The 23,273-nt window shown below is 32.8% G+C and overlaps 2 protein-coding genes across 2 annotated transcripts; one reads left to right on the top strand and one right to left on the bottom strand.

Annotated features, from left to right (window-relative positions):
* Positions 1 to 1,036: 1,036 nt before the first annotated feature.
* LOC125841982 (hydroxyproline O-galactosyltransferase HPGT1-like) lies at positions 1,037 to 7,958 on the bottom strand. The gene is made up of 12 exons (XM_049521168.1): positions 7,643 to 7,958; positions 7,122 to 7,185; positions 6,079 to 6,128; positions 5,783 to 5,976; positions 5,434 to 5,497; positions 5,245 to 5,317; positions 4,675 to 4,798; positions 3,655 to 3,742; positions 3,515 to 3,565; positions 2,679 to 2,750; positions 2,243 to 2,355; positions 1,037 to 1,355 (listed from the first exon to the last, which is right to left on the bottom strand). Exons 1-12 carry the CDS (start codon positions 7,756 to 7,758, stop codon positions 1,333 to 1,335), a joined length of 1,032 nt encoding a protein of 343 aa, XP_049377125.1. The 5' UTR covers positions 7,759 to 7,958; the 3' UTR covers positions 1,037 to 1,332.
* Positions 7,959 to 17,012: 9,054 nt separating this feature from the next.
* LOC125842190 (V-type proton ATPase subunit E-like) lies at positions 17,013 to 22,574 on the top strand. Its single transcript, XM_049521429.1, has 6 exons — positions 17,013 to 17,281; positions 19,061 to 19,161; positions 20,160 to 20,322; positions 20,839 to 21,032; positions 21,261 to 21,360; positions 22,272 to 22,574. Exons 1-6 carry the CDS (start codon positions 17,180 to 17,182, stop codon positions 22,305 to 22,307), a joined length of 696 nt encoding a protein of 231 aa, XP_049377386.1. The 5' UTR covers positions 17,013 to 17,179; the 3' UTR covers positions 22,308 to 22,574.
* Positions 22,575 to 23,273: the final 699 nt, after the last annotated feature.

Genomic DNA, 23,273 nt, shown 5'->3' with positions numbered 1-23,273 from the left:
TTATGAGTGTGTCACTAGAATACCCACAAAAGCTCCTCTTACATAAGCTTTTGCATATCTCTAAGCTTAAATAAAGGAATACATGACATATGTCTTTACGTATATTCAATACCGACCAATAAATAGTACTAGTAGTTAATTATTGCACATTTTTACTTTAAATTTTATGATTTATCTCATAAATTAGTATATAATCTGATATAAATATCGAGGTTGAGTAATTTTGTGTTGTCCTCATGTATTCTCAAAATAATAATAAAGTAAGCTATCGAAAGTGAGTAATTTTGTATTGTCCTCGTGTATTCTCAAAATAATAATAGAGTAAGCGCATACAAGATGCCAACTACTTAAGAATTTAAGACATAGTTGATGTCTAGATGAATTAATCTAAAAGAGCAAATATATGAGACTGAGTAAAAACAGAAATGACATTATGCTTGTCCATAACATCTTAGACCTTTTCCATCATTATTATTATGATAATTAGATCTTTTCACCAATTGACTAATATGCACAATTACATTTTACACGTTATTTAGATATGGTGTCATGCTCAAATCTCTAAAAGAAAATTTAATTCCAAGTTGAGGGGATCTTGATTTGGTACAATGGTAAGAAAAGGTAATATGTGAGTTAAACGCACATCACAAATTCAAATTAAGATAGAAATATGGTTGAAAATGTGGTGTTTTTGGAAGTATAAGATAGCTCATGATATTGGTTTCTATGACTTAGATAGTAAACGTTGCAAACACCAATTTGGTTCATACAATCATACTAACCCTGAAGACTACGTTAAGGAGTAGTTGTGGGTCTCTGGCAAGGATTGAGATAGAACGACAGAGGTCAGGTCTTGAAGGTGGTTGATCTTGAACTTTTGACCCACTTACTCATGGGTCGTATGTAACTATTTAAACTTGTAAATGAGGTGATCACATGAATCTACACGATATAAGAACAGATATAAGTCCTAAGTTCAAGTTTAATATTTGAAATTGCTATAGAAGCAATCTTAAGAGATTTGGCAATCGTCACATAGTTCAACAAACTTTATATCTCCATAACATTGATATCAATAGTCCATGCTTAAATAATGGACAATGTGCACTCTGTGAATACATCATCATGCAGAGAACTTTTCTGACCATAGTCCCTACACTCCAAGAACCCTTTGTACATTCCTCGAAGGCATGGTGATGTCAAGAACTAAGGTGTGTGCTCTCTCTACCACGCGGCTCTTCATGATTGGAGTGAAAAACTTCAACCACCTTTGTACAGTGCACCAAATCTCCAGTGACTGATTCTCTTTATGTACTAAAAGACGCGATCCAATCAAGCTGCTGCGCATACAGACCCTAAAAAAAAGAAGAGCGATTTAGTATACCATGATGTCACAAGGAGCAATGTAACAATAGCAGTAAATTCCTTGTTCTGTTTCCTCCTCCTAAGTTATTTACTGATTCTGCTACGTAATTGTATAGAGCATCTCTCGACTCTCAAGATACAAACAAACAATATCTATATGTCTGAACTCGTCAGGCAAGAGAGCAAAATGACCTAAGCTTGATGAAAACAACAAAGTAATTGACCTCAAAACAGTTCCCTAAATAAAGACAGAAGATAACTTCAGCTGGCCTCACCAATACAGTAGTTATTTTTTCTCCATCCCTCTTCATATAGCTTTCTTTAACCAAAACACCTACTGATATAATAACTCTGGCAACAATTGCCTTCAGTTCCTTTTCTAGTACCAAGAATTATCTCTTCTACCTTTCACTTCAAAATGGATCTTCTACGATTCCCTTCAAAGTGGAACAGTTCTATAGAAGGAAAAAGAAAATGGGATGCAAGTAAAATTTACTCCAAAAGTTACCAACTAAGTTTATACAAGCTTTCACACAACATATCAGTATACTATAACAATGATGTCCGTATGTGAAAACTTTCTTTTTCCTTATAATAATTCTCAGTATACTCAAACCACTCTATCATCTATATTTTTAATGAGGAAAAAACTATTTATAAAATAGCTCTCTAATTATCAATTTCTAATAGGAACTAACAATTTTCATACTCAAATTAGAGATGCTCCAGTAGAACCTCCTAATTAAAACAATCCACAACTCATACGGAGACAGCAATTTGTTTATACGGTCAATAACTGCTGCAAAAGGAGGCGCCAATCGCTTTTTTCTCTCTCCTATTTCCTATGGGGGAGAGAGAGAGAGAGAGAGAGAGAGACCTGAAGACCAGGAAGAGCAGCAGAACTTCCCTTCATCAACATACTTCACATCAAGGCCAATGAACCAGGATCCAGCACTCACATCATCATGAGCATATGAGCGAAGTATTGATCTACAAAGTGGAGGGAGACAAAACAGTAAGCATTTCACTATTGCCATCACAATTGATGGAAACATATGGCTTTGTTTTTCTTTTTAAGTGGAGTGATGTGCATAAAAGATAGCCTACTAACAGATACGATCAATCTAACATGGAAACAATTATGGAGAAGTAAACACATGTTACAAACAAAACCGATCCTTTACTGAGAGTAGAAACCCAGCTCAAGGTTCTTGGCACCTCAGTTGTTGCTACTTCAGCATGCAATAGAAACATAATGCTAATCCACCTTTTTTTTCTGATAATAAGTGCACAGTCAATCCCTCATATTTTACCTGTTGATAGAAATAAATTGAGCCAAGGCCTTCGATATAGCAAATATTTCACCGGAAGCATGCCTGAAATATCTGGTTGCGAAAGAGTACAAAAAAAATAGAATTAGTATCTAAACAAGTTGAAAACTCAACGATGCTGGCACGTCATGCCTGATCCATATCAGCAGAATAGCAGCATGACCGGAAAAAAATCTTGAGTACATATCTATTCTTTCTTTTTCTTATTTCTTGGGGGGGGGGGGGGGGGGGGGGGNGGAGGGGTGGGTGGAGTGATGTACATATCTATTCTTCTTCCTGCTGGCAGTTAAACATCTCTAAGTAATCTCCATTCACAAATATTTTGTTCAACTTCTCCAACAAATATTAACATAACTAATGAAATTAAAACTCTTCAAGTTTGCTAACACAAAAGATAAAGAAAGAAGAAAAGGAAGAAGATAAGAATCCAATACTCATAATGCAATTTCCCTTGAATCTATACTCATATTTATTTTCCTTCTCCAACAATTTTCCTCTTTTGCAATACTCATATATTTATTTTCCTTAAAACATTTGAAATAGTGTATCTTCATTTTTGTTTGGAACATATATATGTCAGAAACCATAATTAATATATTTCTTGTCTATCCCGGCAAAAAAATTGTCCTCTCCCTCAGTTTATGAGGGCTGACTCTGAGATTCAAATTATGTATGATCAATCTTTCCAACCAAGACTCACAAGCAACTAGCACTAGACAGAGAAGAGGTATAACTACAATACATGCAGCAGTGGGTCTCTGCAGTATATCTAGCACCTTCAGCCAGATGATTTCAGTAAATAGTACAGAAGTACTCACGATTTTCCATCCCCAAATTTCCACCACTCTGGCTCATACCATTTCTGTTCCCTGTGAATAAGAAACAAAAATTAGGTTATGAAGAACTAACACTGTCTTTCAGCAAAACAGCAATCATCCAATAAACAGGAGAAACTTACGACTGTGAAAAAACTTCGCCAGATTTCATACACCCTACGTAGGCACGAGGCTTATCCAAATAGCTGGTAAGTACAGCTCCAATAGCATCTGTGGATAAACTAAAGCCAATAAGCATACAGCTTATATTTTTAAAACATAAGAGCATGTTAAGTGTCAACAGGTTAAGAACTCAGCAAAGAACATCATAGATATGGCGTTATAATATTATGTTTCATTGGTTATGGTGTTGCAATTTTCTGTGAAGGACATAGCCAATCGAGATTCTATCATTAGGATTATAGTATCTCAAGGGATCATCTCCAATCAATTTTGCAATGGTTAGAGAGTAGAGAGTAAGAAGATACAACAAGATTTCTCATTGGCATCTTGATACAATCTATTAAATAAACAGACTATTCAAGGTTATTGCATACTTTATTTAATCAAAAGAAACCCAGATATAATGAACTCAGGGTAGTTGTTTGAACGCTCCAAGTCGTAATTCAATAGGATTCATTCTGGTCCTAGCTTTGTAAATGAGGCAACTTTTCTTTTGAGAAACTTTCACACAATATGGCGCATTCTACATTTGCTCACTCAGGGAAATCAATTTAGACCTGGTTGGCCACAAACAGGCACCATGCCTTTATTATTTTAGGTAACATGACACCACTTCAACACTGCCTTGCTTTTGTACATTTTTTGTGATTTATGCAAGACCCTTACTGTCTCTTTGAGAAGCCTACAGCTTGACAAGAATGAAAATTAAAATCACCTAGGTACAACTTTTTTCTGTTCTTTACCTCATTATCATTTCCAGATTCAATATGCCAATGCTGACATACATTAGGTAACTCTTTAGCAATCTCTTTCCTACACTTAAGAGTCTAAAGAATTTGATGACTTCAAATCTACCATAACAGTTTCTTAAATGGAAAGACAATTAAATCATAGAAAATGGAAAGAAGTTAGCAGAGCACAGACTACAGAGAACAACAGATACACTAACGTACATATTGGAGGCTCCTAATACTGTGTACCTAAATTAACATAGACATTGTCGTTGACCTTAGCATAAAACTCAGCATCCCAATGCTCAACAGCGTAAGCAAAAAATGACTTTGTCTTCTTTGATTGCTCTTGAGGGGACTCCACATGATCATTCTGCTCAGGAAGAAAATAATATTCACATACTGAGTTTTCTAGACATATGTACTACAAGAACTAGATAACACAGTAAAGTAACCCGATTTTCAAAACGGTAAGATATACTTATAAAGACATACAAATAAGCTCGCACGACATGAGTGTGCTGACATAGAACAACATTATTGATACCCATTTATTTATTTGAAAAATTCTTTTCCTCGAAAAGGAAGTGGGATTTGATTACCCTAATTTATTACTATTTCTTTCTGTGGTAGAGGAAGGATGTGAATAACTCAAGAAGATTTAATCTATTTTGATAGGTTAGAATGACTAACAACTCTCAGTTAAATTAACATTCTTAAAGCTCGTTTCTTTAATGGTAATAAATAAAAAAATTGCTATCTTTAGTTGATAACAAGAAACTTAGTTTATAAGAAATGACATGCAAAAGCTTCACATACAAGAATGATGAAGTCATCAGAATTCATGCTTTCATCATCAATGGCTCTATCTGAACTATCTCCGCGATTCAAACTGCATGAGGTGTAAATTCGAGTAAATAATCTGATTGAAAGAAACATCTAGTACCTTATTTTCAAAGAGCATTATTATGTATCCTTTATTTAATTCAGATTTATCAAGGTAGGTACCTTCTTCCTATGACGAATCGAATTACGATACCTTTCTCCTCCTCTAATTTTTTACGAGCAGGACCTGCCAAAAGTAACTTACAAATTTAGAATGAAATCAGTTGTTTCAAAAGTTAACTCATCATGATAGCAGTTGTACTGCAGATACTTCTGATTAAGACAAGATCAATGATATTACTAGGGAATGCCACAGCAATCCAGTCTAAATGTGTTCAACAGACAATGATTTCATCAGCAAGGAGAGCTGAAATATAACTTCAGCATCTTAGTCGAATTGGTTCAATTTTAGCTTCACAAAAGGCCTACCAAAAGAAATCAAGAAAAAGGGGAGAGGATAAGAAAGCTAAACCAGTAGGCATCCATGCTTTGCGAATTGCGTCTCTGTTTTTCTTGTTGCCAAAATTTGTAGAGACACCTATAACAGCTAGAAGTTTTTTCTTTGAATCCTTCTCATTGTTATCCAGCAGATGCTTTGACACAAAACCTTCCTGACTGGCTTTGCCCAGTTCCATCTGAAGTGCAGTTAGCCTCTTCTGTTGTTCCCTGGCAAAGAAATCATCAGCCTGTATAATCCCAGTATAAAATTCCAATATGAAGAGAAATTCCCTCAAAGCTAGGACTGAAATTCAATCACAATCATCTAACCTGCAGGTTATGATCTTCAGTGTATCATCTACTGATATAGCCGAACGGCCCTGTAAAGGAAGATAAGCATGACTATAACTTTTGATATAACATTAACCATCTCAAGACTCAACTCATCAGGACCAATGAAACAACAAAAAATTGAGATCTCAATGCCAATTTCATCAAACTATCTGACAAAAAATCCCTTTTTTGAAGTACACTTTTTGACAAAAAACTTGTAATTGAACAAAGAATCTTTATTACTGTAAGTTTACATCAGATATCAAGCATAAACAGGCCTAAGTCACAAAGGCTTTTTAGAAGGGCTAGCCTCAGAAGTACTGTACCATTCACCTTGAGGTTCCTCTCGTGAATAAATTTTCAGGTGAACATATGAAAAAGAGGACTCTTGCTGCTTCCTGTAGCCCTTAAATAGCAATAAAACCCAGGTCTTTCATGTAAAAGGTGAGACTCCTCTCGTGAATGAATTTTCAGGTGAACATATGAAAAAGGGGACTCTTTCCGCTTCCTGTAGCCCTTAAATAGCAATAAAACCCAGGTCTTTCATGTAAAAGGGGTTTGGTGCATAATCTGACATAACTATGTCATACTAATAAGCAATAGATTTCTGCCTGTTTCTGAGCTCTATTCATTTTATGTTACTAGAACAACTAGCAAAAACTAGGGGGTTCCTCAACTTGGGTGAAGTTCTAGCAGATTAGCCCAAGTAAAACTTGTGACAAATGACAATGTTGAGTCTTACATGAAGGAAATGCACTCTTCACCAAACTATACAGATGGCTAGTTAACATTTGATAATGTGGAACCTTGGATTTTCTTTATAATCAATCATATTAACCATATTCTATATTCAGATCAAGGAGACTACCTCATAGTCAGTTATTATAATCCTGACATGACAACCACCTTGATCTTTATAGAGCCCATTTGACCTACATACTACAACTTACTAAAACAAAGATGATTGGAGAATTCAGGGAAAATGAATCAGCTTTATCTACCACATGAATAGAACAATATTACCATTAGAGAGAAAATACCTGTCCGGTTCTCCTATCAAGCTCTTGAATAAGATATACCCTATTCTCCGAGTCCAGCCACAACCTGCCAATTATGCAATTACCAGTTGCCACAGTTAATCATCATCGTCAACTACAAAAACAACACACCCAGTGAAATCCCACAGGCCACAAGTGGGGTTACCCCTAACTCGTGGACGACTCTCAACTCGCTACAACAAATCAAAGTAGGTATGAAAAGGAAAAACGATAATAAAAAAAACATAGCAACTAATAAGGAAACAGTAACAACAACAAAATAGTGTGATAACTGAAACACGATAAACAACAAATGATGAGAGAAATCAAAAGCAAGACACTGTTAGAAATCATTCAATTAATCATTATCAAGGATTAAATACGTGGCTCCACTTAGCTTAGCTCGCATAGGCCAATTCACACACGACACTAGCAGTGTGATAAATAAACAAACCAGAAAAAAAGGAAAATGTGCATTTATGCATGGACGCATATATATATATATACAAGAGAGAGAGATCAACCTGCCGGCGACATAAAGAGCAGCCATTGTAGAGAACATAGAGAGCACTAGAAACGACATTCGAGATCGGAAATTAGAGGTGGATGATAGCCGGTTGGTGGAACCCCGACTATTCATTTCTTCGACGTCGTCGACTCCGACGGAGCAGTCGTTGGCGGCGGCCGATTACGGCTATTGATATTGGAGGAATTTAGACTGATCAGAGCTGATTGAGTTGCCGAGATTTTCGATCCAATTGTCAATTTGGGATTTTTTAGTTTAAAGTGTGAGGAATAAGATTGAGGTGTTATCAATAAAGATCTAGTAAGGTTTCAATGTCCGTTTTAATTAAAAAAAAAAAGAGTGATGTTGTAATAAATAAAAAGAAATAAAACTGGTTGGTACTCCCTTTTCGTATTAGAACTTCCGTTTTACTGTATCCAAGAATAATGGTGTGTTACTATTAAAATAACAAAAAATATTATGCTATTTGGAGTTCAAACTAAAAAATTTCGTTCAAATGAACATCAATTATCACTATGCCAAAAAGGAATCTGCTATTTGATTGCTATGTAGGCTCCATCTCCATTAAAGTATTAGCTTATAGTCGCACCCGTTTTCCTTCCTTTTTAGTGCACATGAAACGAAAACCCTAATAGAGACTACCCACACTGTGATCAAAACTCTTCCTTCTCTGCTTCGCTGTCAATTGATTGGCGCATGAACGAAGTTGTAAATGAGCATGTATGCGTCGATCAAACACGGCTTTGACAGCTACTTGTGGTAGGGGACCGGGATGATTTCGCGAGTAGATGATCCCGCATTCAAGCAATCAATCATTCTTTCTATCAGAGACTTCGAGAACTCTATGAAGATCGAAGTAGGTCTCAATGAGCGAATCGGTGTTTTACTACCAACCACAATTTTCATGTTCGAAGCAGTATTCATACGAGAAATTATGATCAAAGATTTCTTTATCAATCACCATCTACTTCAGAAATTCCTACGAAAATCTATTTCAAATACAAAATTCAGTATCTGTCACTGAATTAGCAATATTTTTTTTGTGGGCTTTCGGAAATCTGTTTCATATAGCTTGGCAAGGAAATTTTGAGTCGTAACTACAAGACCATGCAGGCTCGCCATAATAATTATGACTCATACACTTAAGCCAATTTATCTCTTAATGTAGGATCATTCAAGTCAGGTTTTTTTTTTGTTATTGGAATAAGTGAATTCTTATAGATCCATCCCCGTGGGAATTGGACATGATAATTTTTAATCATCTAGCTTCCTTCAAAAGGGCTTCTACTTCCTCGATAAATGTCTTGGTAGAAGATATAATTTCTTGGAATTGAGGTTTAGTAGTTCTTATTAAGTAAGTACGTAGCCCAACAACAAATTTCCTTACATATTCAACTTTTAATGAATCAAGATAGCCATTTGTTCCGGCATAATAGTTTTTGTCAAGGGTGTCCAACTTTAAATATAAAATTTGACATATATATACCACGTAATTTTCCGATGAAGGGTATTTGGACATCTTGGGATGTCTGTAGCCAGGGGCGGACCTACGTGTCCCTTAAGGGGTTCACCCGAACCCCCTCATCGAAAAATTATATTGTATATATAAGGTAAACTTTTGATGTTAAGCGTATATATAGTAAAATGAACCCCCTCAACAACCAAAAGAGGAGCGTGGCTCACTGGCAAGGGGTTTCATTGTTGAGCTGCAAGTTTCAGGTTCGATTCTCATTGAGTGCAACAGGTTTATACTTTTTTTCTGCTTTGAAAAGGTTGAGATGGGCTCAGGTTTTGGGCTTAGAATACTCAATAAAAGGCTTCATTATTTTTGGATTCAATCTAAAACTATATTATTTTAGTTTTTTTTACTATTTTTCTTTTTATGTTATATCTTTTTCTTAATTTATCTTTGTTTAAATTTATTAGCCACATTTTTTATATTTTTGTCTTTTATTCTTCTTATTTATATTGCTCATTTTATTTCTATATAACTCTCTTCTCATGTACTAACTTAAAGAAACTCTTTGAGAAAATGATGAATTGTTATTAAATTTAAAATTGAATTAGAAAACTATTATATAAAATAAAGTAAAATAAGAATAAACGAATGAAACAATTTAAAACTTGTGAATATTTTTTTAATAAGATCTATTTAATTGAATTTTTTTTTCTTAATTTTATTGTATCTCTTTCTTACCATTTTCAAGTCGATTCTAAAGAGATTAAAACTAAACTAAACTTATTTGATTGGTTCATAATTTGTTTTTTAAACAAATAATTAACCTAGTAAATTGAATTAAACTAACTAAAAAAGTCGACGATGTCATTTATTTATCTTCTGAATATGCACTATAATATTAGTTACTCGAACTTTACATCTTTCTAAAAAATCTTGATGGTTTTTAAACTACATATGATTGAATGTGCACTAATTCTAAATTTTAAAAAAAATTCTATAAATTAGAATACTGCAAAATAAAAGGAAAGACACTAGAAATTTTAAAAGCTCGATGGACTAGGGTAAAAGTAGGAAGAACCTAAACACAACATGACAATATAAGTTAAATTTAGCGGATTAAAATTAATATTTTCCTCCCATGTCATTCGGTTTTTCATCTTGTAATTTTTACGTGTTTACTTCTTTATACTTCGCATCCCCTCAACAAAAATCCTGGATCCGCCACTGGCTGTAGCTACGCCACTGTTATACACTACATGATTCATTCAGAGGTGGCCAACTGAATTTTCTCCATATTCAGGACTTAAATTCGAGATCTTTAGTTAAGAGTGAAACAACTGCATCACTGCACCGCAACCCATATTAATAAATTGATAGGTACTTAAATAAAGGTTCTATAAAAGCTAGTAAAAAATAATGGGATTTTCAAATTTCTTTCATATATCATGGCCAAATTGAAAAAAGAAAAACAATACACCATAATTTTAATGAAATTTTATTGTCCCTGCACATATGGTTCAATGACCGATTGACAAATATTAGAAAAAATGAATCACAAAAATTTGAATAAGTGATATTGTAAGTGAGATTGATCATTGAAAAATCAAATTATTGAATTATTTCAAATATACACTGTAATTTTAACAAAATTTTATTGTTCCTGCACATATGGTTCAATGACCAATTGACAAATATTAGTAAAAAAGAATCACAAAAAATTGAATAAGTGATATTGTGAGTGAGATTGATCATTGAAACATCAAATTATTGAATTATTTAAGATATGTGGAGCCTATATATGAAGTGTTATTTTTACATGCCTCTTGAGTTAATTGAGCAAGCCAATATTTTTGAGATGAAATTAGTTTAAATTGTATTTTAAAAATATAATTCGTAGTCACACTTGATTTGCGACTTGAGTTAATTAAGCAAACAAATCATTTTGGAGNCTGTTTTTTAAGCAAATTAGAAGCACTCCTTTCTTTTCACTTTAGATATTTTGTCTTTTTCTTATTCTTTCTTATGTTACTATGTAGAAAATATGTTGATTAGAACAACCAATATAAAAATGTAAATTTACACTAATAAATACACTCTCTGCATTACTCTAGAACCATCCCTCTTACTTGTAAATTTTCCAAAGAAACAATGCACGAAGATAATTGAAAGAATTGAGTGAAAACTGTTTTTTGGCATTTATAGCTTCTTTCAATTTTCTTCTACTTTATTTAATGAATATATTATTTGTAAACATTTGCAAGAGTCTCAATTTATGTGGCACTGTTTAAATTTTGAAAATAAAATAATTTAATTTTGATCGTAAATTTTCGCACATAAATTTTTTGGAATAAAAATTTCATATTTGAAAACTACGTAAAAGTATTATAAGTCACAATAATTGATACTTCAATATATTTAGAAAGTATATGAAAAAGTACGATAAAAAATAACTTATTTTAATCTCAAAATCCAAAAGGTATCACTTATTTTAGGAAGACCAAGATCATTTTGATAACTTTCCACTATATCCAATTTCTAGAATCATACGTGTTTACTCGGCTAAGAAAATATAACACAGACACGACAACATATGTCTAGAAACATGCATACGTAAAAAAAAGGTATGCAAGCTCAGTGAAACTTTTATCTATACTAAAGCAGACGGAAAAACGAATAAAGAATTTGGCAAAATTAAATGATGAATAGACTGAAGACTGAAATGTAACCAATGTGAAGATGAGTGACTACTACAATAGAAGGTGAATATTTGTATTAAGAAGTTGGTATCTCTTTTCTCACATTGCCATTTATCTCTAAATTTTGTGGTAATGCTTCTCTTGAACCAAATGTTCCAACATATATTAGTTACATGCATAGTCACAGGTAAGAGTAGTGTCTATTGCTTTCATTCACTCCAATCTTATAGGTTCAATTGCAGTCGTTCATGTTCCAATAGGAAATTATGTTTTTTCTTGAAGATGTTTGTTTAGCCTGCCCTATTATAGTTTTCTTTGGATGGTTGAATTATTTTCGTGTATTACTCTAAATTATTCAAATTGTTAGTTTGAAGGTATTGATTATAAATTTACACACAAATTTAATACTCTCGTTTCTTTTTGTGGTACTCATGTAGAGATTGTATGTAAGTTTTAATTTTTATTGGTTCAATTTTCTTTCCATTTTACTAATTCTTTCAGCTAAAAGTAAGTAGTTTCACGTTATTTACTCCAAATTTGTTCTCTTGTGAATTGCAATTTGGCACATTTTTCTTTGATGTCTGAAAAAAATTTCTTCGTCGCTCTTTTATTTATAATTTATTGGTTTTTTTTGTGTGGAATTTCATTGGATATGTTATTATTATTGTTATTGTTGTTTATTGATTTTTTTTGTGCCTTTGATTTCTCCAACAACAAACACTGACAAATGAAATCTAGAGGACTTGTAAATATTGAGAGATAGTATAGCCTACGTCTTTCCTTTCTTGTGTTAGTGAAAATTACAACTGTTTACCATCATGGAGCCAGATTGTTGAATATTCTAGCATAAGAATTTAGGAGAGACTATATAAAATTAAACCTTGTTTAATTCTTTTTTTTTTATTTATTAAAAAGGAAAAAAAATTATCAATTAGAAAAAGATAGTAAGATATGTGGACTTTTAATTTCTATCAATTCATTGCTTGGGTACAATATTTCATTCTATTGTAAAGCACTATAATTGTTACAGTTCTCATATATTTTTCTAAAGCACTTGGCCTAGAATATACCATCGCTGGGATAATTGACGTACGATTTAGCATTTTGTGGTAGGTGTTTATTCCGATTTGATTATATTTTGGGAATTGTATTGATAAATGTTGTGGGCATACATGAATAGTCACTTGCAAATTATAAAATGGATACTCATGTTGAGGGTGTGAATAATTTCCTTTGTCCTAAAGATACTGTGGTTTGTTTTTTTTTTCTTTCAAAGGCATCTCAATGTTCATGTAATTCCATTATTGATATATTCACTGTACTATTTCATTGGTTCACATATTAAATTATTGATGTTAGTGAAAGCTCAAGAGGGGGGTGAATTGCTATTTTTTTCGATTTTCTTCTTGTGAGTAGTTGACTTGAGAGGAACCTCGGTCGACTACAGATTGCAGACAAGTATGAATAGAATCGAAAATGCGTAAGTAAACTTGACACAATAATTTTTATACTGGTTGAGATCCAATGTGAATCTTACGTCCAGTCCCCTTGGGTTACAAGGGTGTTCTCTTCTAGCCTTGGTAACTTTTGATAAGAGTACAAAGTTGAGGGTAACTTTACAGTTTACACTCTCTTTCTTTTCACTCTTTTATTTTGATACAACACCTTACCAACAATTTTTATCTCTTCGCTCTTTTTTGTTTACACAGTAGAACTAAGTAATACAATGCTTATCAAAAGTAAAGTAGGGAGCGATGAGATGATTCAGACTCGTTGTACAATCTTTCCACTTGCAGTGTGATGTCTTTATATAGGGTCGAGACTTGAATTTGGTCCTATGAAGAGATGGCAACCCAAGAGATTTAATCTTTGGAAAAAAGGCAAGATATCCTTATTTTCCAAGAATAAAGATTAAGGCTTATTCATTGAGCTTGCAGACAACCGTTTGTGATCCATTCCTTATGTCTCTACTTCAGTAGCTTTCTTGATAGTATATAGCCATTGGAGATCCCTTTCTTTGTTGTTTGATTCATTCTTGCAGCCTCCTTGAATTGTATGTAGTCATTTAGAGATTCCTTCCTTTCTTGATTGATTCATTCTTGCAGCTTCCTTGATTTAATATGGCCATTGGAGATCTAATCAAGATCTTACATTTTTCTTATTTATTGGCAGCTGGTTTGTGATCTTCCTTGATTTGCAATCTTTCATGATTTGTGCATTTCAGATTTCAGCCTCCTTGATTGATGATCTTCTAATTGATGATCTTCAATCTTGCTGTGAGAATCTTCTTCTTATTTGATTCTTTCCTTTTTTATTTGTCCTGAAATAGTTAAGTTGATTATCATCAAAACTTTTCACTAACAAGTTAGCTTATATGATTTAATTTTTGTTCTTTTTAAAGATATGTTCCTTCAAGTACTAAACCATTAAAAAGCCATGTTGCTGTCTTTTGCCTTATCAAATAGAAGTTCTCCCTATTTTAAGAGTTCTACTAATTACTGGAAAGTAATATTAAATAGTTTTAGGAGAGTTGTAGTTGTTTTGTTCATGAGTCCGTTTTAGTAATGTTGGAATTTGAAGATATGTATTTGGTAGCTGCATCTGGTTCATTATTGTATGTGATTTTTCTTTTTTTCTAACTATAGATGAATTCAATAATGTTGGTGATTTATTTTGCACTACGATTTTACCAAATATAAGCTTGTTGGTAGTTTTCCATGCCTGTAAAACTAATCAATTAAGGCAACCAACCAATTAAAAACAAATCAGTTTGTAAAAAGTTTAGCTAAGACAACATTTTCATTCTTTTTGATATATTAACTATTATGGAGGTTTTTTAATTATTTTTTCTTTTCTCTTATGCTTACTGATAAGCCTTNTACAATATTGAAGGAGTTATGTATGATCCAACCACCAAATACGAAGGCTTGCTTACAACTATATCTTCACAATTGGGAGTGGACACAACAATTTATCATTGGGAACTAAGGTATTTCGTGAGTGGTCCATCTCCACCAATGAAGATACATAACGATACGGGAGTGCAAGTTTATTTAGATCAAAAGAGATGCAATTCAGATTTCTTTTCAAAATATCCTTTATGTTTGACATGTGTGGACAAAGCTATGGAATCCATTGAGTACCAAACAAATGTCCAAACAACACTTGCATGTCAAAAAAAAAGAAATTTAATCAAATAAATAAATACCTTTGAATCCTGATCATTATTTATTCTTAATCTTTTAGAGAGGGGGATATCGTCCTCAAAATCGCTGTCATGTGGAAAATGATCTTCTACCAATTTTTCTTTACCCTTCGATTTTGTATCAGCCCTATAATCATCTTTTTGTTGAACTTTGTAGGATGATGAAGAATTGATAACAATACACTCATTAGATCTACCAGATGGTCTTGAACTGATCGGCGGGCTATCAACGATTACCACAAATTTGTTAAGTCTAGGACTTTTACGTGGAGTCTTTTCCATCGAACAATGACAATTTTTTAGGTTAGTTGGCTTGTGAAACGTTTCTGTGAGAAGATTAAAGGTTAAGAAAGTTGAAAAAGAATGAGAAGATTAAAGGTTAAGAAAATTGAAGAAGAATATGGAAGGAAACCCTTTTGACTTCCCAAAATATTTTCAAGATTTCTTGAAACTATCACTCAACATTGATAAGTACACCCCTTTCTTGGTAAAAAAAATAGCTTTATCAAAAAATAAAAAACTAATTATGATCCCAAAAAGTTCCACTATGTCTAAAAAAGGGAAAAAAAAAGTAATGAACGTGTGAATTTGGAACTGTTTAGGAGAGAGAATATTTGATAAATATTAATATCCTAATTATACTTCCTATAAAAGGCACGAATTACTAAAAGTATGAGAGAGAAAATCTGTAGAATTAAATTAAATTATATACAAAATTAAATGTTTTGTTATGTATGTAATTTAAAAACTTAGTTTGTAATTAAATATAAGTATATTGATATTTTGTTAATAAAAGTCTTTAAGTAGCATATTTCTGTAATTTTCACATTATTGAATTATTTCAAATATACACTATAATTTTAACGAAATTTTATTGTCCCTGCACATATGGTTCAGAGACCAATTGACAAATATTAGTAAAAAAGAATCACAAAAAATTGAATAAGTGATATTGTAAGTGAGATTGATCATTGAAACATCAAATTATTGAATTATTTCAGATATGTGGAGCCTATATATGAAGTGCTATTTACATGCCTCTTGAGTTAATTGAGCACGCCAATATTTTGGAGATGAAATTAGTTTAAATTGTATTTTAAAAATATAATTCGTAGTCACACTTGATTTGCGACTTGAGTTAATTAAGCAAACAAATCATTTTGGAGATTATGTTAGTTTAAAATCACATTTTAAAAATATAATTTGTAATTGCACTTTTAAAATGCAATAGGTCAAAAGATGAATAATCATCCTCTAAATTAATTGAACTATCCCGCAAACAATACGCACAATGTATATCACATATATATGCATTTTTTTTTTGAATTTCTCATAAAAAAAATACCTACATTTTCCGGCAAAAAATGCACATTTTGAAAAAAAGATATATATACTAAAGGACAAGGGACCATGGGGAGGAAACTTCCTAGCATGTGGGATTTCTCTAACAGTGACAAAAATGTCATTATGAAACTTTAGGAAAATATCATGAGAAAAATAAAACTATTAAGACTTATATTATTATAATTATGTTATTTTATTTTCATTACATAATTGTGATAGCAATCTAAAATTTTCCTTTTCTATTTTTCTTCTGATTTTTATATTATACTAGGTTGATGAACAATTTGTAAGTACATAAAATACTTTAGCTTATCCACCTAATGCTAATTAATTTTCTTCTTAATATGTAATTGCAATTTGTTCAATATATATTACATATAAATTATATAATATGATGTGGATATATAATCTTTATTAACAATAGAAAGCTCAAGAAAGTGGGAAAAGAAAATAATAAAATGAATTCACTCACTATACTTCGATTAAAATTTATCATTATATTTATTACCATGTTTGTTTATTGAAATATCTAATTATACTTTTGTCTCAAATTAGTTGAAATTGACTGAACAAATAATTTATATATTCTACATATATTTCGTGTTAAATCAGATAAATAAATTGAAATTTCAAGTTTTTGAGTTTTTTGAGTGTGAGTGGATGTGATGTGTTTGCTGGCATATAGCTGCCCATAAAAATCGGAGACGTGACGTGACTCATGTGAATTCACCAGAACCAATAAAACTACTACTACTCCACAAATTCTCTTACTAGTTTCTCATTTCGCTAATATCTGAATCCACATTTCTTCTCCGATCCAAATTTGCGAAGATGAACGATGCAGATGTATCAAAGCAGATCCAGCAGATGGTCAGATTCATCCGTCAGGAAGCCGAAGAAAAAGCTAATGAGATCTCCGTCTCCGCCGAAGAAGTATGCCCTAATTATTTGCTATTCACCATTTTTTGAACTGAATTCAGTTTTAATAGTTCGAAGGATCGAATAACTAAAAGATATGCTCTAATTTGAGGTTAATTTAGTTATTGAGCAAGTATGTAAGCATTACGAATTCAAATCATGGATTGATGTTGAAGTTAATTTAGTTTTAGAGTAATAATGTGAAGCAATGGAGAAGTGTAAACCTTAATTATTAGTAGAAATATGCTCTTAGTTGGAAGTTAAATTTAGTCATAGAGTAATAATCTACAAATCATGGATAAATTTAGTCATAGAGTAATAATGTACAAATCATGGCTTGATGTTGAAATTAATTAGGTTTTAGAGTAATAATATGAAGCATCGAAGAAATGTAAATTTTAATTATTTTAAAATATGCTCTAATTTTGAATTTAATTTTAGTCATGGAGTAATAATGTGCTTGTGCTCATAGAAGAAGTAAGGCTCAGTAATACAAATCATGGCTTGATGTTGAAGTTAATTTAGTTTTAGAGTAGTAATATGAAGCATCTAAGAAGTGTAAACCTTAATTATTTAAAAAATATGCTCTAATTTTGATTTTAATTTTAGTTATAGAGTAATAATCTGCTCATAGAAGAAGCAAGACTCAGTAATACAAATCATGGCTTGATGTTGAATTTGATTTAGTTTTAGAGATATAATGTGCACATCGAAGAAATAAGCCTTAGTTATTCAGAATTTGATCCAATGTCGAAGTTAAATTTTGATATAGAGTAATAATGTGCGCATCAAAGAAGTAAGTCTTACTAATACAAAACATGGCTTGATCTTGAAGTTAATTTAGTGTAGGGTAATAATGTGCCATCAAAGAAGTAAGCGTTATTTTTTCAAGATATGCTCCAATATTGTAGTCAAATTTAGTTATAGAGTAATAATGTGTGCATTGGAGAAGTAAGCCTTAATTATAAAATTATGGTCCGATTTTGAAGTGAGTATAAGTTCTATGCATGGACGACATCAAGTCACTTAAAATCTTTGCACTAACAGTGTACATAACTTATAGCTTGTTTGGCCAAGCTTTTGGGAGGCCAAAAACGCTTATTTTTTTAAAAGTGAGGTGTTTGCCCAAACTTTGGGAGAAAATAAGTGCTTCTGGAAAGTAGCATAAGCTGTTTATCGAAAGCTAAGAAAGTAGTTTTTCGCTAAAAGCCCTTTTTTGAAAAACATTTCTGAGAAAAATACACTTAAAAACACTCTTAAGAAGTTTGGCTAAACACTAATTGTTGCTTAAATGTGCTTTTTGTCCAAATACAAAATGCTTCTTACAAGAAGTACTTTTTTGAAAACCACTTTTAGAAAAAACACTTCTCAAAATAAGCTGATTTTAAAAGTATGGCCAAACATGCTATTGATCCGCTTGGAGTTGATCTCAGTTTGATAGTCAGTTTATCTCTCATTCTCAAAGCAGTAACGCTTGCTCCAAAGTACTAAACAGTAATTATAAAATCTATAGTACAAATTTGAAGTTAATTTGAGTTTAGTCATAGATGTATCTGCTGTTCTTAGAGTAAGAATGTGCGAAGAAGTAAGCCGTTATTATACAAATTATGCTCATCTTTAAGTAAAATGGAGTTTGCTAATTATCTTTATCTCGTCTTAAAGTAATAATGCATTCATGGCAGAATGGAAGCATAATTATACAAATTTGGCTCCAATTGGGAAGTTACTGTGTTTAGTCATATTGATTCTGTTGTTAGAGTGTTAATGAGCACGCCGGATTTGTGATTGTTTTAGGAATTCAACATTGAGAAGTTGCAGCTAGTGGAAGCAGAGAAGAAGAAGATCAGACAGGAATACGAGCGTAAGGAGAAACAAGTTGATGTTCGCAAGAAAATGTAATTTCCCCAATTTGGTTTGTATAGCAGTTTTCATCATCGTCATTAAAAAAAGATTATGCAATAAATTATGGTATGAGTAAAATTTAATATCACAGATCTGCCTGGATTTGTGGTCTTCCGAGGATCTCACACACATATTACAAACATAAAACAGATATCAAAATTGTGTTTAAAATTTACCTGGAAGTTGGAGTTGTTCAAGTGGTTTTATTTGTTTCTCCGTGATTATTAGGTTGAACAGACAATATTGTAATACTGTTCAATCATAATTGTAATAGCTACACCTTCATTTTGCATGACATCATCAGTCTATATTCAGTGGATTAGCTGTATGATCTATGGTTTCAGTTGACCAGTTCTATAAAAAAGATCTATGTTTGCAGTTGAGTAGTCTCCTTAATCATTTCAGTATGTCGAGGTTTCTTCTTGTTTAGCTCCATTTATTGGCACTTGAACTGTCTGTATCTGCATTGATGAGCATTCAATATTGCTCATTTTATTGGGCATTGATTGGATAAAACATTTCTGGTAACATCTGTATTTGCGGGAGTGTTTTGGCCTTGCCATATGCTAAAAGTCATATTCCCTATTATTTGTGATGTCCTCTTTACCTCTGTATTTTTCTTTTTTAATTGCTTTGATGTGCGTTACTCGAGCCGACAGTCTACTGGAACAGCCCTTTCGAGACCCCACCTATGGGATTTACACTGGGCATTTTGTTGTTATATCAAGTAAAGATTTCCTGAACAACTGAAGTAATTCGTACAGTCGATCCTACTAATCTTAATTGATTGATTTTTTAAGTGACTCCACTTGGCCTATACAAACCTTCTTTTGACGTATTTCATTGCATTATTAGTCTAAAGTTGATTCTCTAAAATTGTTTTGCTGCTATTATTATGTGAACACAACATTTTCTGTGGCTAAAGTAATCCAATTTCAATTTTGTTTGGGCAAAGTAGAGTGTTTAAAGCTTCTTGATAATGTATTCGCAGTGAGTACTCCATGCAACTCAATGCCTCTCGAATCAAGGTTCTTCAAGCTCAGGATGACTTGGTCTGCTCCATGAAGGAGGCAGCATCAAAAGAACTTTTAAATGTCAGCCATCACCACAACCACCATATCTATAAGAAGCTTCTGCAAGCTCTTATTGTTCAGGTACTTTGGCTGACAGCAATTAGCTGCATGAGTTTTCTGTCACCGCCTCCCCTTTTTTCTCTTACTGGAGTTGGCAGAACAAACTTTGCATCGTAGAAAATGAGCAGGCTATTTTATGAAAGACAATCTATTTTCATATGACTTCTCATGTGATTTCTTGTATGGAGGTCTGATTGTGCATTAGAATGTTTAGAAGTGAAGATATATTGTAGGAGTGGTTGCAACTAAAGATACTAGAGTATCATTTGAATAGCCTGAGCCTGAAATGAAATCTTTTATTACTTCTACCCTTCAAGTTGGATCCTTTGGAAGTTGATGTTCTATTTTTAGAATCTCAAGCTGGTTAACATTCTTTTAGGGATAATATGAAGGTTATCACATTTTCTTAGAAACTATCGAGTGCTGTGCCAAAGTTGCTACAAAGTTTGTGTTTTTCTGTACATTTCTTGATGACTTTTGTGACTTATATTGCTTCCTTCTTTGGGTATAACTTAAAAGCAACTCTTTGTGCTGCAGAGTTTACTCAGACTTAAAGAGCCTTCTGTCCTACTGCGTTGTCGGGAAGATGATGTTTCCTTGGTTGAAGATGTCTTGGATGCAGCAAAGGAAGAGTATGCAGAGAAGTCTCAAGTTCACGCACCTGAGGTCATAGTTGACCAGATCTACCTTCCACCAGCTCCATCACATCACAATGCTCATGGCCCTTCCTGGTACACTGCCTCATTTGTTCTTACTTTCAATTAGAAAGCTCTTAGTTCTCAAATTGGCGCTCCATTAGATGGAGATGACTCATGTGCAGTTGGACTTGGATTGGCCTTTTGTTTCTCTTGCTTACCGTGTATCATTGCTCTTCGGAGGAAGTTAAAGCACTCAAGCTTGTAGAATCTAATTAGGTACCATTACTGATCTCTCTCTCTCTCTCTCTTTCCATGCCACAGCTCTGGAGGAGTAGTTTTGGCTTCTCGAGATGGGAAAATTGTATGTGAAAATACACTTGACGCCAGATTAGAAGTTGTGTTCCGTAAGAAGCTACCAGAGGTACTTTCTGCTCCTCAGTCCTTCTGTACTTTCGAAAATTTCTTATTGATGTTGTCAAATTACTATTTTGATGTTCATGGTTCCACCTTTCCATACTTGTGGTCCACCTATTAACTTTTGCTCTCTGTAATAGTTCCCTTCTACTTTTAGATGTCAATCAAATGAGCTACAAACTCTTACATGTTCCTTGCTATGATAGGCATCTTAGTGGATTAAATTTTCCCCAGCAAGTTATAGACATCACATAGTACTTTCAAGTTTCAACTAAGTTATAGACAATTAGACATTGTCTACCTCTTACCAAATACGGTTTAAAACTTTATCATCTTCTTTATGTTGTTCCTGGTACAGAACTTAGGTAGTGATGGGGGAAAGTCTGTTGCTTACTAGTGTCTGATGAAATTTGCAACCCCCCACAACCCCAAACCACAAATATGTAATTCAGCCTGTTTGAGGTAGGGAAACACTATGACTTAGATAACCACATCAACAGTCTTCCTAGGAAGTATGGGTGAGAGCACGAGAAGATCTCCTACTTTTAGCTATAGGCATATAGTAATTTGGTAATAGGGCTTATAAGCATGCACTACTTATTTCTTCCCATATATGTAAGCCATCATGACAAAGTTACCCGGTACCTGCGTTGGCGGGAGGTAAAATGTATCCCAGTGGAATTAGTTGAGTGGGTGCAAGCTGGTCCGGATGCTACTGTTAATCCGTTATCAAAAAGAGAAAAGAAAACCAAACCATAACCTACTTTACTCCAGCTCGATCCTTCGATTTGTCTCCATTAGACAAGTGGTACTGTATTTCTCAAATGTTTGTTCCATTGGTTTCCAACGATTGCACTTTGCAAAATTATAGCAATAGTAATACTTCGTTTGTGTTAATCAATCTGTCTCTGCATGCAGATTCGCAAGTGTCTGTTCGGTCAAGTTGCTGTCTAATACATGAGAAGCATTAGTGTATCTATCACCTTTTGCTCACGACTCTTGGGATTCTGAAAATGGCACCTGCTCGTATACTATTTCCTTTTTTCTCTGCCCAGTTGTGCTTATATAAAGGGATATTTTCTTCAACATTTTAGCATCAAGCACATGCATTATATTTTCGTTTTCAATGTTCAACAATAAGTGTAAGTTACTGGAACCCTGAGTTTGCTGGGTCGAGAGAATAAAATTATTCGGAGTGGATGGCTCTCCATACTTTATTAATGGAATTATTTGTATCTCTAAGTCAGCGCTTTATGCTTATATTAGTATATACTTAATTTATAATGGGGGTATGTTGTCTTGCACGAAGAGCCAGCATTTTTTGTCCAAAAAAAATAAAAGTTTAAAACATTGTTTGTTTATACCTTTCATTGATTTTTTGGAAGTTTTTCTAAATCATTTTTTCACTCGCAAAATTTTATTTTTATCCAATCTAAATGTATGCCTGAATAGTAAACACAATTGGAATTGTAAATGTCTATTGGCGAAGAAAATTAATTAGAGTTTCTATTTCTTAAATTGTCTAACAAAGCTGCGGAATACTAACGTATTAAGCTGAATTAGGCAGATTTTAATATCTGAACCAAACATTATATGTAATTAATATAAATATAAGTTACATTAAAAATTTTAATATCACATTTTATATTTTATATGAAATAAGTAATTCGCAATACAAACGAATGTACAAATATTTAAAGACAAAAGTATCTCGTACAATAAGTAATTCTTAAAAAACGATTCTTGTATAAATTCATTGCATAATAATTTTCACATAAACATTTCATATATTAAATCTTATATAACTAGTACTCTATCAAATATACGTGTGATTTCATAATTATAACTCGTCATATGAAACTTATCTTGATTGTATAGTACACAGCAACAACAGATTTTCTCAGCATTCAAAAAATAAAA

The sequence above is a fragment of the Solanum stenotomum genome, chromosome 10, assembly GCF_019186545.1.
Source record: "Solanum stenotomum isolate F172 chromosome 10, ASM1918654v1, whole genome shotgun sequence".
NCBI classification, from domain to species: Eukaryota; Viridiplantae; Streptophyta; class Magnoliopsida; order Solanales; family Solanaceae; genus Solanum; species Solanum stenotomum.
Note: the sequence above shows the minus strand (reverse complement) of the source record. Positions and strands in the feature narration are given on the sequence as shown.

Bases quoted from the DNA above. Each gene is read 5' to 3' on its own strand.
- LOC125841982 (XM_049521168.1), bottom strand. From the start codon at position 7,758: ATGAATAGTCGGGGTTCCACCAACCGGCTATCATCCACCTCTAATTTC. The intron at 3,743-4,674 runs GTACACAGTATT...GTTTATCCACAG, and splicing joins CAATGTCTATGTTAATTTAG to ATGCTATTGGAGCTGTACTT. The intron at 2,751-3,514 runs GTGAGTACTTCT...TTTCGCAACCAG, and splicing joins AAATTTGGGGATGGAAAATC to ATATTTCAGGCATGCTTCCG.
- LOC125842190 (XM_049521429.1), top strand. From the start codon at position 17,180: ATGAACGATGCAGATGTATCAAAGCAGATCCAGCAGATGGTCAGATTC. The intron at 17,282-19,060 runs GTATGCCCTAAT...TGATTGTTTTAG, and splicing joins TCTCCGTCTCCGCCGAAGAA to GAATTCAACATTGAGAAGTT. The intron at 19,162-20,159 runs GTAATTTCCCCA...ATGTATTCGCAG, and splicing joins GTTGATGTTCGCAAGAAAAT to TGAGTACTCCATGCAACTCA.